This window comes from Leptosomus discolor, chromosome 9 (genome assembly GCF_034619465.1).
Source record: "Leptosomus discolor isolate bLepDis1 chromosome 9, bLepDis1.hap2, whole genome shotgun sequence".
In the NCBI taxonomy this organism is placed as follows: Eukaryota; Metazoa; Chordata; class Aves; order Leptosomiformes; family Leptosomidae; genus Leptosomus; species Leptosomus discolor.
The window spans coordinates 20,102,755-20,120,587 of NC_141399.1; the positions used below are offsets into that span (position 1 = coordinate 20,102,755).

The window sequence follows — 17,833 nt, forward strand, 5'->3', positions numbered from 1 at the left end:
ATATGTACTGTGAATGGTCTTGTAATGCGTGGGTCTGCTACTAGGGATAGTGGAATAATAGACTGGATGCACATATGTTCATGTTGTAGCCTTGTGTTTTCTCACCTGTTTCAGAAAGCAGTGAAATAGCAGGCAGTATGAATGTTAAGCACCACCCTTGTCTTCCAGTGAATATGTCATCTTGCATTGTCTTCTAACCTGGATCGTTTCAGAGATCTGGTTTATAGCACAGCCTCACAGACTGTTGTAAAGGACAGAGAAGTGCAGTTGGAAGTTGTGTCGGGGGTAAGAACAAGAGAAGAAAAAAAAAAAGACTCTTGAGAAAATGTATATTCTCCCTTAAGTGCAAGTGTTCAAAACATTTTTACATGGGAGGGGGAAGGAATAAGAGCTATTTAAGACACTTTAGCTGTTGCAGAGTAGGTTGCAGCCCCAAAGAATGTCATTGCTTGCTGAGTCACTGCAGCGGTGCTTATTTGGCCCTGTTTGCTAGCCTCACTCCCCACATGGCAATACTTAAACATGCAAACAAATAGTCTTGATCAGTAAAAGTTGTTTATGATATGTGGGATGTAATTATTACAGTGTCCCTACTAACAAAAGGCAGTTATCTTCCCTTCAGTTCCCTTTCTCTGCTGGATGAAAACCAGCTTTTACTTCTGAGACACCCCTCCCTCCCTCAAAAAAAAACAACAGAATGAAAAAAAGGGGCTTTACCATGTTGCATGGTCAGTGTGTCCCAGCCAGGGCATACAACAGAGAGGGTACCATCAGCAATGGGCTATTGTTTCAGCATATTGAGAAAGGAGGAGATTGTGACCCAGGAAGCTGAGTCATAGCAGTATTGCAGACAGTGAGAGTCTGTTATGGAAAATTCCAGGGCTAAGTTATTGGAGCAAAAGTGGAAGGAAATACTGTCTAGTTTCTGAACAGTTTTGTCTCCTTCCCCATAATTATGAATTACTTATTGTTTGTAATTTATGTTTGTAGAGGACATCGTTTTCAGAACAGCAGAGGCTACCCAGCTCCCCCCTCAGGTCTTGGCTGATGAAGTGATCTGCCTAGATAGTACCAGCAGTGGCAGTGAAGATGATGCTAAAGGAAAAAATAGCATTAAGGATGGTAAGTGACCAATTGCCTCAGCCTGGTCTTCTCACAATATGCTGTTTATTTAGCCACAAGTCTCCTGTTTTCATCTAGTCAGATGCTCCAGTAGAGAATAACTTCAGATTTTTGTAGGCCTACTGGTTTCCAAATATATGGCCAGTTCTGGCCTTTGAGCCCTAAACTGACATTTATAAAATGGCCTATCAGGCACTCTTGCAAACTTGTGTTTATTTATGCTTTATAAATGTACTTAATTTTGCTCAGTGCTCTGCTGAAGAATGCTTACATGAGATGAGTGTTATCTGCTGTGTATAAAAATTGCATCGAAGTATTCTGATCTGCAACTGAAAATGGGTTTTGTGTCACTTGTCCCAAATCGATCTAACCTGACTCCTTTATACCACTCTGGTAGAGTACTTCTGCCTGATTTCCTTGGTGGTCCTTAGACATTGTATCCACAGATAAAATGCATGTCTGGGTTTGGGAATTAAGAGAACATGTGGAGGAGAACATAGAAGACTTACAGAAACTGTCTCATGTTCTGTTTGGATCAGCCCAAATTAATGCTCTGAAACATGGGGAAACTCGGGGAAACTCAGGGATACTCATGCTTTTATATGCTGGTCTGAGAGGCCTGATGTGTGCCTTTACTGTGCCTACTTGTTAGAATAGGTTATTAGGTCAGTGTGGAATTGCAAAAGGTGTAGCCTTATTTTCCCAATATGATTTTTTTTTTTTTTCCCATGCATGATGAACCCTGATGTCAAGTTAACCTTTGCCCTTATTCTCTCCTCTTTTGGTTACTTTACAGAAGTGATTGAGCTGAGTTCAGGAGAGGATGATGCCCTCCAAATTGTGGACAGCAGTGACTCTGGCAATGAAGGGGAGGAGGATGGCAGTGAAGAGAGTAGTGGCTCTCATGTGAATGATGCCTTAAATCAGTCAGATGCTCTGGGGCAAGTCATTGTTAACATCAATCATCCACCAAATGAGGAGGATATTTTCCTGGCTCCCCAGCTTGCACATGCAGTAAAACCTCATCAGGTAGGCTCTATTAACGTTGAAAATGCGATGAATTCTGGAAAGCTTGCCTTGTAATCTCAGCAGAACTTCTTTGGTGAGCTCTATGACCTGTCTAGTTGTGGTGGTGGCTGTTGTGGACAGTGAAGTGATAGGAGCAAACTAAAGAAAGGCCAGGATTATGTATAACTTTAGCTATTGTTATCATCAAATCTTTATATATTTAGATGAACATTGTTTATAAGTATAATTTTATTTTTAAAAACTAATCAACCCTAATTCTGATTCTCTCGCTACAGATTAATTTTGATTTATTGTTACATTCTCAGGAAGTTTTATGAGTATCTAAAAATACTGACTTTCTGAGCCTTACCTAGATTAGAGTACTGTAGTGAACTTGAAACATCCCATTTATATTTTCATGGTTTATGCAATCCTAATGTGCTTGACAGTCTGTAAATGCATACCCATCTTGGTTTTTCCTCCCACCATTCTAATACCTTTTCTACTTTTCTGTCTAGATTGGTGGGATCCGATTCCTGTATGACAACTTGGTCGAGTCCTTGGAGAGATTTAAAACCAGCAGTGGGTTTGGGTGTATTTTAGCACATAGCATGGGCCTGGGCAAGACCATACAGGTCATCTCTTTCTTGGATGTACTTTTTCGGCACACAGAGGCAAAGACTGTTCTTGCCATTGTACCTGTAAGTAGCCACGTGAAGGGCTGGCTGAGGGGCTTCCTTGCAGTGCTTCTTTCTTTGCATAGAGAATATTGATTAATGTCCTGTCTCATGTCGAGCTCTATTGTACCCTTACTGCTCTTTTTCCTCTTTCATTCTCTGTGTCCCTGAGTTCGCATGCTGTGGTCTGCTCCTTCTGTCTGTGCACAGCTGAGTGTCATTCCCTGTTCTTGTTTGTGCTCTTAAAATCCTGAGTGACTCAACTGGATTTTTAATCTTTCCGTGGCTAATTTTTTCAGGTGAATACGCTCCAAAACTGGCTAGCAGAATTCAACATGTGGCTCCCAGCACCTGAAAACCTTCCAGCTGATTATAACTCCAAAGAGGTTCAGCCCCGCACCTTCAAAGTCCACATCTTGAATGATGAACACAAGTAGGTGCCAGTAAAAGCCCTTTTGAACTCTTGGACTGTGTCTTATGGAACTATTACCAGAATTGCTGTTGCAGACCATTTGGTTGGAGCTGATTCTGTTCCCTCGACTCCCAGATCTTTCTCACTCTGCGTTTGTTGTGGATGCTGTCTTGAGGGGAGGATTTTGCTATCTGTGAGAGATTTACTGTCTCTTTCGTTCAATATTTGTAACTTGTACTTTGTTCTTGCACTGCTGATGCGCCTTTCTGTTCCGCCATGTGTGCTGAGATCAGGAACCCTGTTCCAGAGACAAAGCTACTTCTGTGGAGAGTAACAGAAGTGCTGTGGTTTGTTTCTGGTGGTACACTGCTAGTCCTGTCAGAGTCCTGGGATTCCTGAGGCATGTGCCCCCTATACCACCTGTCTCTTGTATTTTAAATATGGGTTGTTTGGGGTTTTTTCTGAGGTTTTTCACACTTGGGGATTCCTCTACCTGACACTGTGACTTTCTGTGAGTTGTATTGTCCTTGAGGGATTCTGGCAAGTTATACAAAACCTCCTTGTCCAGAAAGGTGAGATTAGTGATTGCAGTTACATCCTGGTGTGGAGTGTATTCTTGGCTCGTGGATCTCTGCTTCATTCTGGGTCATTTTTCTTGCATGGATCAGGACAGTGTAGTAATTGTAGGGAACTCTCAGTTCATTGGTTATGTTTATACACTTATCTGTTGAGGTCTTCACCTTCTGGGTGGAATGTACTTTGAATCTGCTGATGCTACTCCAGCAATGTGTTTACTATTGGATGGGATCTGGTGTGCTCTGGAAGGATTGAGTGAGGACAGTGTCTTGATCTGAACCAATTTGGAGCAGGCTAGCAGGGAAAGAATAATTGAGGGATACTGGCATTGGAAGAGACAACAACAAGGGATAAATGACTAGACAATTACAACAAAGTGCATTAGCAGCTTGTTCTGAAAATGACTTTTGCAGAGTTAGTCTCCTCAACAGCTCTTTAAAAACGATGCTCACAAATTTGATATGCTTTTGTACATGACAAACTTCTACAGTTCAGTTTCTGTAAGGATTTGTCATTCTCAACCCTGCTACCTGTGGCACATAAAAGGCTTTTTTCTTTTTCTCTGTACCAGATTGTCTCCTTAAGAAACTTCATTGTATTCCTCTGTCTGGTTTGATGTGAGAGAGTGGTTTAATTAATTGAATGGGTCTTTTTTCTCAGCAGACTCCAATCCAGTGGTTCAAACTGAAACCAGAGAGAAAGCTTACAGTTTATTTGGTTGGTTTGTTTTTTGTTTTGCAGGACAACAGCTGCACGTGCAAGGGTGGTGAATGACTGGGTGGTAGAAGGTGGTGTGCTGCTGATGGGATACGAGATGTACCGTCTCCTCTCACTGAAGAAGTCCTTTGCCACTGGCAGGAAGAAGAAAACAAAGAAACAAGCTGGCCCTGTCATTATTGACTTGGATGAGGAAGACCGGCAGCAAGAGCTTCTGAAAGGTGGGAGGCCAGTCCTTGAGACGGAGAGTGTGATCCTGTTGTCCTGCCCTGTCAACTCTAGCAGCACAGGGAGACAACCTATAACTTGCTTTTAGCATCCCTGACATGATCAAACTTTGCTGGGCAGGATTGTGTCTTTGGGGACAGAAGGTTATTGAGCTTTGGTTGGGTCTTTCATTCCATTAGGTTGGAAGAGACCTCTAAGATCGTCATTTCTTGCGGTAGCTGCAAATAAGCATGGAAATCAGTACACTGAACTTGGGGATTTGTCTGTGTGAGATTTGCCTGTCTGATCTGATGCAAAACACCCAACTTGATGCAATGCAGGTCATTGAGGAGAAATCGAGGGACAGTCCTGTCTGGTCATTACAACATTATGCTAAATTTGAGCTAGTGTCTAGTCACATTTTACTTCCTGAGTCAGCCTTCCTCTCTGCCACCCATGAATACTGCTTTTTCTGTCTTTCAGAACTACCCCTCTTTTGCTTTTTTGTGAAACTGGTGACCGTATAAAACCAGAACTTTATCTTATTCATGAATAACTAACACATAATGTTCCTTGTCCTCAGGGATTGAGAAAGCTTTGTCTCGCCCTGGGCCAGATGTGGTTATTTGTGATGAGGGACACCGGATAAAGAACTGCCATGCCAGCACTTCACAGGCCCTGAAGAACATCCGTTCCCGACGGCGAGTGGTGCTGACTGGCTACCCGCTCCAGAACAACCTCATTGAGTATTGGTGCATGGTAGACTTTGTCCGACCTGACTTTCTAGGCTCACGACAGGAATTCAGCAACATGTTTGAGCGCCCTATCCTGAATGGACAGTGTATTGACAGCACCCCTCAAGATGTCCGTCTCATGAGGTATCGCAGTCATGTCCTGCATAGCCTGCTGGAAGGCTTTGTGCAGCGGTGAGTCCACAAGGAATTCTTAATGGTGTAGTCCATGTAAGCAGCTCCTTCATCCCAAATTAGCCTGCTTGTTTGCTGAGTTTATGCAGTACAGCAAATCTTGCTGCCTTATAGAATCATTTAGGTTGGAAAAGACCCTTAAGATCCAGTCCAACTGTTAACTTAACACTGCCAAGTCCACCACTAAACCATGTCCCTAAGCACCACATCTACACGTCTTTTAAATACCTCCAGGGCTGGTGACTAAACCACTTCCCTGGGCAGCCTGTCCCAATGCTTGACAACCCTTTCAGTGAAGGAATTTTTCCTAATGTCCAATCTAAACTTCCCCTGGCACAACCTGAGGCTGTTTCCTCTCATCCTGTCACTTGTTACGTGGGAAAAGATACTGACACCCATGTCAGTACAACCTCCTTTTAGGTGCTTGTAGAGAGCCTCCTTTTCTCCCTACTAAGCAGCCCCAGTTACCTGAGCCGCTTCTCACAGGACTTGTGCTCTGGACCCTTCAACAGCTTCGTTGCTGTTCTTTGGATGTGCTCCAGCGACTCAATGTCTTTCTTGTAGAGTGTGGCCCAAAACTGAACACAGTATTCAAGGTATGCCCTCACCAGTGCTGAGTACAGGGGGATGATCGCTTCCCTAGTCTTGCTGGCCACACTGTTTCTGATACAGGCCAGGATGCTGTTGGACTCCTTGGCCACCTGGGCACACTGCTGGCTCATGTTCAGACAGGGACCCCTGGGTCCTTTTCCACCAGGCAGTTTTCCAGCCGCTCTTCCCCAAGCATGTAGTGCTGCATGGGGTTGTTGTGACTGAAGTGCAGGACCTGGCATTTGGCCTTATTGAACCTCATACAAGTGGCCTTGGCCCATCGATCCAGCTTCGTAAGGCTTGAGTTTTAAACAGATACCTTATCTGTCTTTGTGGGAGGATCTTAAGCATACAGAGAAAACCACAGAGGACATTCTTAGGTTAGCACCTCCATTTTTCTCTCAGATTTTCTGTCTTGTTCAATCTGTCAACTGCAAAGTAGTTCTTATGGCTCTGTTTTGCCTTGGGGGTAGAAGTAAAGTTGGTTTGTGTTGGTACCACAGACTCTGATAATGGAGAGCCACGACTCTAACTGCACCAAAGCCACCTCAGGTTTATTTTGATGTCTGAATGGTTAATTTGGATGTTCACTTTTTCACATCCTCTATGCAAGGATCTGAAAGTGTTTCATGAACTCTCATTTATGAAAAGTGACAATGTCTCCAGCACTCTGGAAACAAAGCGTTTTTGTTTCTCCGATTAAGGTTCTAAGGTGCTGGACCAGTGATTTGGATGGAGTGTCTTAGTCATTGGCAGGGCTGAAAAGAGACCTTGGGTCTTATTTCTGTTTTTCAGCTGCCATGGAAAACAGGACTTGCATCACCCTCTTAACACTGTGACCTGTGCTAGAAGATTGTAACATTTGAGATCTCTGTAATTGTGCTTACAGTTGGTATTTGGCTGCAGGGGGAGTATCTCTGAAGTGTCATGCATTAGAGAAGCATGCTACTAGAGGTCTTTCTCCCTGCAGCCAGGTGGGCGAGAAGTCAAAATCTTACCCTACAGGCAGCTACAGAGAGATCAGATTGGGAAATTCCCTTCCCTCTATTTATCTCTCTTTCTTTATTTCCTCCACAGGCGAGGCCACAATGTGCTGAAGGTTCAGCTCCCATCTAAGGAAGAACACGTCATTTTGGTACGTCTATCAAAGATCCAGCGGGCCCTTTATACAGAGTTCATGAACCGGTTCCGGGATGCAGGCAACAGTGGCTGGCTGGGACTGAACCCACTCAAAGCTTTCTGTGTCTGTTGTAAGGTAGGTTTTGGCAGGAGGTGCAAAGAAATATTCTAGTATATACGGGAAAGACAGTAATATGAGTCGAAACAGGAGGTAAAAGTGTGGTTGGCTAGGCACATCTTCTCTCCCCAGAGTGCCTTGTAATGGCCCAGCAGAGCTGTTATCCCCACTTCCTAGAACTGGGGTGCAGGGATAATAAATGTCTTTTTCTAATTTGTGCAAGAAACCTGCGGCCAGTAGCCGAACCCAGTACTGGGCTGATACCATAACCATTTACCTGCTGCAGTGCAAACAAGCAGCTTTATCTGTGTTTGTGCTGTGTGGGATTGCATAGTGGCTTTCTGGTTTGTTCTCAAGGAAAAGATTTGGCAGTTTTAAAGTCAGGAAAGCCTTGGTTAAGATGGTTTATACCTTGTGTCATGGCAGAATCGTGTCTTCTGTTTTCACTGCATTAATGCAGTCAGACTGGTTTTCTCTGCAGCGTCTTACAATTCCACGTGGGGATGGTGAGGAGATGACTGAAGTATTAGTTCTTTCCTTTGAATAGCCGTGGGGCCTTTCAGTCCACAATCACTGGCAAGCAGCAGGCCAGTGCAGGTCTAACCACTTTCTTTTCTTACCCCTTCAGATCTGGAACCATCCAGATGTGTTGTATGAAGCTCTGCAAAAGGAGAATCTCGCAAACGAGCAGGATTTGGATGTGGATGACCTTGGCACAGCAAGTACTAATTCCCGCTGTCAGCCTCAGGGAATTAAAGTCAAAACAGAGAGTAGTGCATTGGCATCATCAGTTGGAGAAGCTACCAACAGCAAGTTCCTCCAGAGCGTTGGCTTCAACCCTTTTCAGGAGAGAGCAAATCAGGTTGTTACTTACGAGTGGGTGAGTACCACTGCTGGAAAAGTCCTCATTTGGAGAGTTATAATAAATGTAGACTAGATACTTACTCTGAAAGACTGTACCTCTTTTTGTTAGGGCAGTTTTCTGAAGCAGAGCAAAGAAAAGATTCTTCTGTTTAAGAGTTGGGGATGTCTCTTACATTTTCTCTGCCACAGAGCATCTTGATAAGCATGTCTGCATGGTGCTGGGTAGGGCTTTTGGGACTCTTGAGGCAGCAATGCAGGCACATATTCTTACACTATTGTTTTCATCTGACCAAAAAGGCTGTAGACTTTGTTATTCTAAAAAAGGTGTTAGGGTGAAATTTAGTCTAGATAAGATGGTGGTAAATCTAGTGGGCTGGAGGACAGGTCTTGGGATAGAGAGGTTAAGAGGATGTCCTTTTCTCCATACTCCCAAGAAGTTTGTCATTTAGAGCTTCTGAAATGGGAAGTAGCAGCAGTAGTTGGAAGTAACATTGTCACCTCGACCTGGCTGGATGTATATAACTTCTCTGCAATGACTTATTTCTCTCACCTTGAGGCAGGATTGTTGAACTAAACAGGGAATGAGCAACTCCACCTTTAATAGTCTCCCGTTTCTTGGTAGGCCAAAGACATCTTGTGTAATTACCAGACAGGAGTCTTGGAGAACTCCCCCAAGATGGTGTTACTGTTCCACCTAATTGAGGAAAGTGTGAAGCTCGGAGACAAAATCTTGGTCTTCAGGTAAGCAAAGTATCAACAGCTGATCCTACAGTCACTCAATGCTGGAGTAGTTGAACCACTCCTGATACTAGGATGTTGTTACACAGGGTGAGTGGTGTGGCAGTTCCCCTTTTCTTCTTTGTTGTATAAGATCCTGGTTTTCCTCCGTGGATTTTGTACTTCTGCCACTATCAAGTTTACTAATGAGAGGTTTGACAAATGCAATGCTGTCATGCATTTTACAAATGGGGTTTGACAACAGCAATGCTGTCATGGTTTGGGAAGAGTCCTGATACTCTGCTTTTGCTGCTGTGGGGGCTTTCTCCTGAACAGAGGTCTTGGTTTTGCAGCCAGAGCTTGTCCACGTTATCCGTCATTGAAGAGTTTTTGGCAGAGAGACCAATGCCAAATCCTCCAGTCTCAGATGGAGGAGTTCACAACTGGGTCCGAAACATCAACTATTACAGTGAGTGCAGACAGTCTTCCTCTCTTTTGGTGTGACACTTTGAATCTCTGTGACAGACTGGTTCCTGAAAGTAACCCACCATCTTCTTGTAGTTGTCCCTGGGTGTGAAAATGCTCTTCTGAAACATTCTTCTGATGAAGTCTCTTTCAGATTGTTCTTACTTTAGTTGCTTGGGAAAAGAGTGTCAGTTTGATAGCAACTAACTGATAATTTCTAAATCCTCTTTTTGACATCTTACTTGGAAGATGTTAGGCATCTTTAACATCTCACTTACACAGTAGTGCTTTTTTTTTTTTTTTTTAAGTTATAAAAGCCACTTTTTGCTTCCTGTTTGGCTATTTTCTAGATCTTGCTTCCCAAATCAGAATCACTATGGAACGCATTCACTAGCTTGGGGCTGTGAATTCCTCCTCCCCTCTTCCTCAGCTTTAAATCTTGTTCTGGCATGGGTTGTTGCTTTGCATGGCATCTGATCTTTTCAGAGCTGCCAGAAATGAGCTGCTGCCCAGGAACAGAGATGTTGACACCCCCTGCACTCCTTTAGACTAGTATTCTCTGTGCACAGATCCAGTCTATGGGGTTTTGCCAAAGGCTTTTACAATTTTGCTTTCTCTTGGTTCCTCGAGCTTCCAGCATATGTGAGGCCTTTGTGTCTGCTGCTCCTGCTGTCTGTCTTGCCTAATATGGCGCCTTAATGGGCTAGGTGTGTTGTAGCACTCCCAGCCTTGGCCTTGCCAAGCTTGAGTAATGTTTTGCTTGACCTTTCAGTTGAACAAATCCCAACCTGGCTGGATGCATTGCACCTGCCTGGCTGGGCAAATTAGAGGTGCAGAGTGGTCCAATTTGAGGGCCTGGAGTGCATGACTTGAGGAAGCCCTAGAATTGGTTGGGAATCGGTGCCAAAGCCCAGTGTTTGGGAAGTGGTTTTGTTGTGATGGGATTCCCCCAAACATACAGAGCTCTTAAATGTGTCCTTAATTTCCTTCTCAGGACTGGATGGCAGCACCTCTGCCTCGGAACGGGAAAGACTGATTAACCAGTTCAATGATCCCAGCAACACCTCTGTTTGGCTCTTCCTTTTATCCACACGGTAAGTTGCCTGGAGCAGAAAGACACAATGGAGGACTCGCACTATGCTCTGCACACATATGGGTTTTCAGTTCTTTGTAACGTGCACTCAGGATTCTATGGGATGATAGTGCCCTCTGCTTCTGAATTCCTTAGGGGTGTAGGATTTTAGCCTTAGTCCTCTGCAACAACTTAACACCAGTCTTGGAAACCAAACATGGGTTTGAAGTTGCCTGTATAACTGGAGGGAACTTTCCGTAGACACTTCATGGACTCTTTGCTGTGATTATTGTCCCCGCCTAGAAGCTTTGAAAATTGGCCAAGGCAGCAATTTGAAATTTGCCTTTAATTTCCAGTGCTGGGTGTTTGGGTGTCAACCTCATTGGAGCAAACAGAGTGGTGGTGTTTGACGCTTCTTGGAACCCATGCCATGACGCCCAGGCCGTGTGCCGAGTGTACCGCTACGGGCAGAAGAAGCCATGCCACATTTACAGACTGGTTTCTGATTACACCCTTGAGAAGAAGATCTATGACCGTCAGATCTCCAAGCAGGGCATGTCAGGTAAGTGTGGATGGACATGGCACTCCACTCTTGGCTTTCACTCCCTTTAACGCCTTTAAGTCCTGTTTCTGTGCTTTTTTTTAAGGTTGAAAACTAGACAGCCAAAGAAGTGATAGAGACACTATCCTAGGGCTATGTTTGATGTTTATGAGTTGGCAGTGACATGAGATCCTGTAAGAAATTCATGACAGAGCAGGAGGGGTTGTAGAGCCAGCATCCTGCAGCAAGGTTGTGCTACCAGTCCAGTGCAGTGCCATTTACCTTCCCTGCGACTCTCCTGGCTGCTACAAGACTGGAGACTTGGCGGGTGGTAATCCTGTTTTCCCCTGTGCCTGGGCATTACTTATCTTAAACTGGGCAGTACTTATTAAATAGCTCTATACCTCCATTTCTCTCCAGCAGCAAGAGAGGGAAAATAGCAACATTAAAATATATATTGATACCTTTGACTGATAGTGCTTACTTAGGAGGCAAGAATAATTAATACATTCCAGTTCTGACCTGCCTTTGTACCAAACGTATCTTTTGTGCTGCTTGTGGGAGCTGTCGAGTTGCTTTTGTAGAGCATGCAGCTGAGGGTTGTGTGACCCAAAAAGAGTTCTGCTGCCTGTGTCCTTCTTTGTCTTGAAACCCAACTCCAGAGGCAGCAGCCCAGCATGATTGGCTCAGTGTGTTGTCTTGCACTTGAGGTGCAGTCCCCTGGCAGCTGGCCCAGCTCCGTGGAGAGTCCTGGATATAGGTGTTTTCTCCATGTGTTCTCATTTGCCCTGTGTGCAGGCAGGAATGTCCAAGGAAAACTTTCAGGCTCTTGTGAGTGAGGGACCATGGCTGCTTTTCTGAGCTTTTGACTCAACAGAGTTCTGTGAATTTCAGCACCTGGTTATTAACTTGAGCCTTTTTGGTGGGATTTGTGGGAAGGCACATAGTGATGTGGCTGCCGTTCTGTTCCAGGGCTTGTACGTTTTTAGCCTTGTGATGTCAGATGGGACACCATCCATAACTAGCTTCATGTTCCTGCATGCCAGAAGCTCAATGGCCTGCACTGCATTCTGGAGCACAAGGCATTTGTCAGCCTGATTTGGTCAAACAGGCTTATCTCTGAACATGGCTGATGATTTTTCTCCCTGCCCTGACATTTACAGAAGGCTTCTGAGGACTGTGCAGGTTGCAAGGAGTAGGACAGGAGTGTAGGAAGGGCAGCAGGCAACACTACCCAACTTTTCCTTTCTCTGCTCACTCCATTCTTTCTCTTCCAGATCGGGTGGTGGATGATCTGAACCCCGTGCTGAACTTCACCCGACGGGAGGTGGAGAACCTGCTGCACTTTGTGGAAGAGGAATCTGACCCTGCTCAGCTCTCCCTCAATCCAAGCAAGATGAAGGAGTCTGTTCTACAATTAGCCTGTCTCAAGTATCCTCACCTCATCACCAAGGTAAGACTAACCTGCTTCCTTGCTGGCACGGCACTGCACAGGCAGGAGGAGATCTGGAGGAGTCTGCTTGTGTGATAGAGACATGGTGGCAAGAAGTAAGCATCTGTATGCTATTGGGAATAGGTGAAAAATCCTCTAAAGACGTCCCTAAGAGCCCTGCCCTTCCTTGCAATATCTTCTACACATTTAAAGCCACCTCTGATGGAGAGATTTGGGGGCAGGTTATAGGGCATCCCTTTCTTCAACTTGATGCTGGGCAGGAAGGTGGCGGTGGCATATCCCGGCTTGCTGCCAGCTCTCTTCCTGGGGTGGCTTTAAAACAAAGCTGAGACAGCCAGCACTTGCCTGTGTTGTGAAGAGTTTCACTGGTAGGGTGGTGCTGCAGAGTGGGCCTGTGGCCAGGTGCCATGGGGCTCTGGTGGCTCTGTGATGTCTCTGTAGGCTCCGTGCTTGTGCTTTTAGCCTGGCCTTTGGCTTGTGGGTTTTGCTGTGTGCTCATGGTAAGTGATGGCCTTGGCTGGGCAGGCTTAGTGATGGTGAGCGATAGCTTAGGTGACTCTTGTCACTCTTCAAGCTAAGCCTTGGTCACACCCATGCTTTGTCCCACATATGTTTCGCCATGACTAGCTCTGCCTTCCAACTCCCTTCTTCCCTGCTGCAGCCTGGTATAGAGGCAGCGTTGATGCAGGGTGGCTGCCGTTTGGGGCACGTTGGTTCCCTCTTGTGGTCTGTTGGTGTCAAAACCTCGGTGCTGTGGGGTTGCAGGAGCCTTTTCAGCATGAGTCGCTGCTGATCGACCGGAAGGAGCACAAGCTGACCAAGGCAGAGAAGAAAGCAGCCAAGAAGAGCTATGAGGAGGAAAAGCGAGCATCCGTCCCCTACACTCGGCCGTCCTACGCACAGTATTACCCAGCCAGTGACCAGAGTCTGACAAGCATCCCTGCTTTTAGCCAGAGGAACTGGTGAGTACTTGCCTCTTCCCCTTCTTCCTGTGCTGTAGACATGAAATGAGGGGGCAGAGGACGCTTAGTACAGTGCCCCTACTGACAGGACTTTCCTCCCTCCTCTCTCACTAGGCGACCAGCCCTCAAGGGTGAGGACAAGCCAGTGGCAAGTGTCCGCCCAGTTCAATCCACCCCCATTCCTATGATGCCCCGGCATGTCCCCATGGGCAGTGCAGGATCAACCTCAAGTTCCAACCCTGCTGTTAACTTCCCCATCAACTATCTACAGCGAGCTGGTGTCTTTGTGCAGAAGATTGTCACCACCACAGGTGAGTTGTTGGTGTTCACAGGTTTGTGATGCCCATGGTGAATTGAGGAGCAGGGTGAGTTGTTGATGCCCATAAGGCCTGTGGGCAGATGGGCATCAGAGCCATGGATACTGCCTCTCTGCATTTGAGTAGTTTCCCTGTACCTGGAGGACTTTTCCTGCAGGTGTGCAAAGGGCATGGGCCTGGCAGGTTGTTGGGAGTGAACTCCCTGTCAGAGGGCCTGCAAAGCTGTCTCCAGTTGTCCTTGCTGGGATAGGGGAGGTGCTGTGCCAGAACAGTGTGGGGCTTTTGCTTCCTTGGAATCTCTGCTGCCTTCTAGCACAGTGCATAGGAGAGACAATTGCACTGCAAGCGAAGGAGTTCGGTGGTGCATCTCCCCGCTCCTAACTGTGCCTGGCATGTAATTTCATGGCCACTGTTTTCTGTTTCTTCCCTCACTGACAGATATTGTGATTCCGGGTACAAACACATCCACTGATGTACAGGCAAGAATCAGTGCTGGCGAGAGCATCCATATCATCCGAGGGACAAAAGGTAAGTCTCTCTTGTCTTGGCAGGACTTGTGGATCAGGTCCTAGACAATGCTAATTAGCAAAGAAAAGGATGTAAAAGCATGAATCAGCCCCTTAAGAGGAAAAGAAACAAGAAGGGGAGGAGATCTGGACTCTGGTGTCTCTGTTGTAGTCCATGCTTTGGGTGTGCTGTTGTAGCTGATGCTTCAGGGCTATGGCAGCTGTGGCTGCTCCTACCTCTGGGAGGAGTTGTTGAACTTTGTGGCTGGGTGTCTCATTCTCACTACACCCACTGCGTGTACTAGGGCAGCCAAACACTTCCTGGTGCTCCCAGAGCAAACTTAGTCCCAAGCATGAAGTTCCACATTTCCCACTGGCAGCACATTGGGACAGGGTGAGCTCCAACCCAGGAAAGCTGAGAGGGTGGGAGTGAGGAGTGAGGAATGGAGCAGAAGACCCCCACTGATCGCCCCGAATGATCTGTGGGCTGGCCTTATGCAGCACTGCTGTCCTATTCCTGCCTGGGCAGCTTCCCGGGCTCATGAATTCAGGGTCCTAAGCTAAGACTGGAAACCACGAATGAAGTTGTTCTGCCTCTGTTCCAGGGACATATATCCGGACCAGCGACGGGCGGATTTTTGCTATCCGGACCACTGGGAAGCCAAAGGGCAATGAAGACCATCGGACAGGTGCCTCAGGTAGGGGCCTGTGAATTCTGAGCAGGGCTTGCTCTTGTGCTTTCCTACCTAAGCGTCTAGGGTAGTGTTCACCGGCCATGTTCCATCACGCCTGTGTTCAGAGCTGGCCCTGCAATCTGCCCGTGATATCCCCACCTCCCTTTCCACCGTTGCCTCTTGGCCCCCAGGTTTTTCTCTAAGGTTGTTTTTCTCACCTGCTCCGTCTCCTTGTTTCCAGGCTCCCAGAGCTCTTCACTGGAGTCCACAAGCAATGGCAGACACAGTGCCTCATCACCGCAGCTCCCCAGCGCAGAGGAGCTCACTCGGCCCATATCCCCTGACAGCCCTGAGATCATCAGTGAGCTGCAGCAGTATGCAGAGGCAGCGGCTGCCCGGGAGTCCCGGCACAGCTCTCCCAGCACCAATGCAGCACAAGGCCACCCTGCCCGCACGGACAACGCACCCGGCATAGCAGCCCGAGGAGCTGAGCAGTGTGTGGGGATTCACTGCATGGCTCCCTCTGTGTCTTCGGCCCTGCCAGCCACCAGCCAGCACGTCGATGCCCACTCGGTGTTGGACTTACGGGGCAATAAGCGCAAGTCGACCTCGCCGTCAGCTCCAGAGGAGCAACCCCGCAGGCAGCAGAAGAAGCGCCAATTGACATCGTCCGTGCAGCCGTATGAACACGGGTACCCCGTCTCTGGTGGGTTCGCCATGCCTCCTGTCTCTTTAAACCACAACCTAACCCATCCATTTGCATCCCAACCAGGAAACTCCTTGTACATGGGCACTGGCGCCTCTTATTACCAGCTGCCCAATTTACTCCCAGACCCTCATCTGGTGTTCCCTGTGACTACTGACCCTCTGCTGACAGCCGGCACCGCCAGCTCTTCTGCTGCTACCTCAGCCACCGCCAGCGTCCCCTCATTCATGCTAAACCCTTCTCTGACGGGGGTGCTGCCCAATTACTCGCTTCCCTTCACACAGTCACTCCTGCCCGAGCCCAGGATGTTTGCTCCTTTCCCAGCCCCCGTCTTGCCTAGCAGCCTTCCCAGGAGCATGGCATCTGCCTACCCTGGCTACATGTCCCCTCATTCGGGCTACCCGACTGGGGGCCCCCTTCGGTCCCAGGTGCCTCAGTTTGAACCCCAGGAGGTCCCAGAGGTGGGATGCAGCTCTAATGATGAGGACAAAGACGACGATGTTATAGAGATCACAGGGAAATAATGGGCCCAGCTCCTGCTTGGTCTCAGCTCCGCCAGGAGGCAAAAGTTGCAGGACCTTTTTGGGAGTCAGGATTTCCCCTCTGGGCCACGGCAGTGGGTGGAGAAGGATGTGAAGGGTGTGGCGTGGGGGTTGTTTTGTTATTTTTGTTCAGTTTTGTTGTTTTTTTAGCTGTCAAGGGTATGAACTGTATTAGGGACTGGGAGATGGGAGGGGGATAGAGTGGACCTGGGAGGGCTGGGGTAGCAAGAGCCAGGGGAGGAGGGAGGCAGCAATGCAAACTGTAGGAATGCCTCCCCCCACGCTCTGTCTGTCTGTCTGTCTCTGTTCTCTGTCTTGTCTGGTAGAGGGAGGCCTGGTGTTGCGAGTCACTGCCCTTCTCAGGCCTGGAGGCATGGGCTTGACCGCAGGCAGGGCAGAGCTCCCTCTCACACGAACTGCCTTATCTGTGAACTTCTGTCACTCCAGGAGGTGTGGGCCAGGGAGGGTGACTCCAGCAGAGGTTGGGGAAGAAGCATTTTTACCGGGGAGGGAGTGGGGGGGCTTCTACATTGTGTATGTTGGGGCCAGGGGGGTGTGTGGGGATTGATGTTAAAAAAAAAAAAAAAAAACCCACCAAAAAAAAACCACAAACCCAAACAAAAAAAAAAACCACCCACAAACAATTTGTCATCCTCTTCAAATTCACATGAAACTAGTGTGAGGGCTCCAGGCAGGCTCCTGCTGCAGTGAGGAAGGCAGGGCTCTGGTGGGGGGCTCCCCTAGGCCCTTCTGGGAGAGGGTTCTGTCCAAGGTAGGTTGGTCCTGTGGTTCTGATGCCAGCTCTATGTGCCAGATGAGGGGAGCAGTCCCAGACATCTCAGTGGCTGTCGGAGGGGAATGCTGGCAACTTCCCTGACTCTGCAGGCCTGCCAGGCTGTGTGAAGGCCACATCTCCCCCCACGGTGGCCCACCAGATCCAGGGGTAGGTGGGCTCGCTGCTGCTTCTGAACAGCGCCAGGCAGTGGAAAAGGTTGGGAGGGGACACTGGACCCAGTGCTGATTGCTGTTAAATCTGTGATTGGAACGATTTCCCCCTGCACAGAATCTCTACATTAATTTATTTCATGAAGACATATTTATTGTTTGGGGGACTCTTTCTTTCTACTTTTAAATTAATTTCCATATTAAAAAATTAAAATGCTGGCCTCCGTCATGCAGTGGTTGCTTGTTGGGTTCTCTGTGTGGGGAGAAGCAGCTGGTTGACCAAAGCATAGCCTAGAAGCAGGGCCAGCTGCAGAGGTTGCATATAGTAGATGCGTGTCACATTGGCTGGGTGTGCCCCATCAGGGGATCATACCAGAGCAGGGAGGAGCTGCTCCAGGTGTTCTGCGGCAGCTGGAGGGAGGATGGAGTCATTGTGTCATATTGGAGCAGGTGGAGAAGCACATGTGGAAGCCTCTTGTGCTCATTCCCAGTGAGGATGAAGGTTGTGAGGCGTGCAGAGTTGGGAAGGCAGAGTTGCTGCCAGGGAAGCGCCTTGCCCCATGCAGGGAGCTACACTTAGCCCAGCCTGGCCACAC

General features: G+C 47.5%; 1 protein-coding gene across 1 annotated transcript in view; it reads left to right on the forward strand.

The window, feature by feature from the left end:
- RAD54L2 (RAD54 like 2) overlaps positions 1–16,465 on the forward strand; it is a 44,568-nt gene extending 28,103 nt beyond the window's left edge. The window contains exons 6-23 of the mRNA XM_009958600.2: positions 991–1,122; positions 1,919–2,151; positions 2,649–2,831; positions 3,107–3,240; positions 4,537–4,733; positions 5,303–5,645; positions 7,314–7,491; positions 8,102–8,353; positions 8,960–9,078; positions 9,408–9,523; positions 10,514–10,613; positions 10,948–11,153; positions 12,410–12,585; positions 13,351–13,547; positions 13,662–13,858; positions 14,303–14,392; positions 14,976–15,068; positions 15,286–16,465. Of these exons, the coding sequence (XP_009956902.1) occupies positions 991–1,122; positions 1,919–2,151; positions 2,649–2,831; positions 3,107–3,240; positions 4,537–4,733; positions 5,303–5,645; positions 7,314–7,491; positions 8,102–8,353; positions 8,960–9,078; positions 9,408–9,523; positions 10,514–10,613; positions 10,948–11,153; positions 12,410–12,585; positions 13,351–13,547; positions 13,662–13,858; positions 14,303–14,392; positions 14,976–15,068; positions 15,286–16,274 (3,935 nt within the window). The 3' untranslated portion in view covers positions 16,275–16,465. The remainder of the gene's footprint in view (positions 1–990; positions 1,123–1,918; positions 2,152–2,648; positions 2,832–3,106; positions 3,241–4,536; positions 4,734–5,302; positions 5,646–7,313; positions 7,492–8,101; positions 8,354–8,959; positions 9,079–9,407; positions 9,524–10,513; positions 10,614–10,947; positions 11,154–12,409; positions 12,586–13,350; positions 13,548–13,661; positions 13,859–14,302; positions 14,393–14,975; positions 15,069–15,285) is intronic.
- The last annotated feature ends 1,368 nt before the right edge of the window (positions 16,466–17,833 follow it).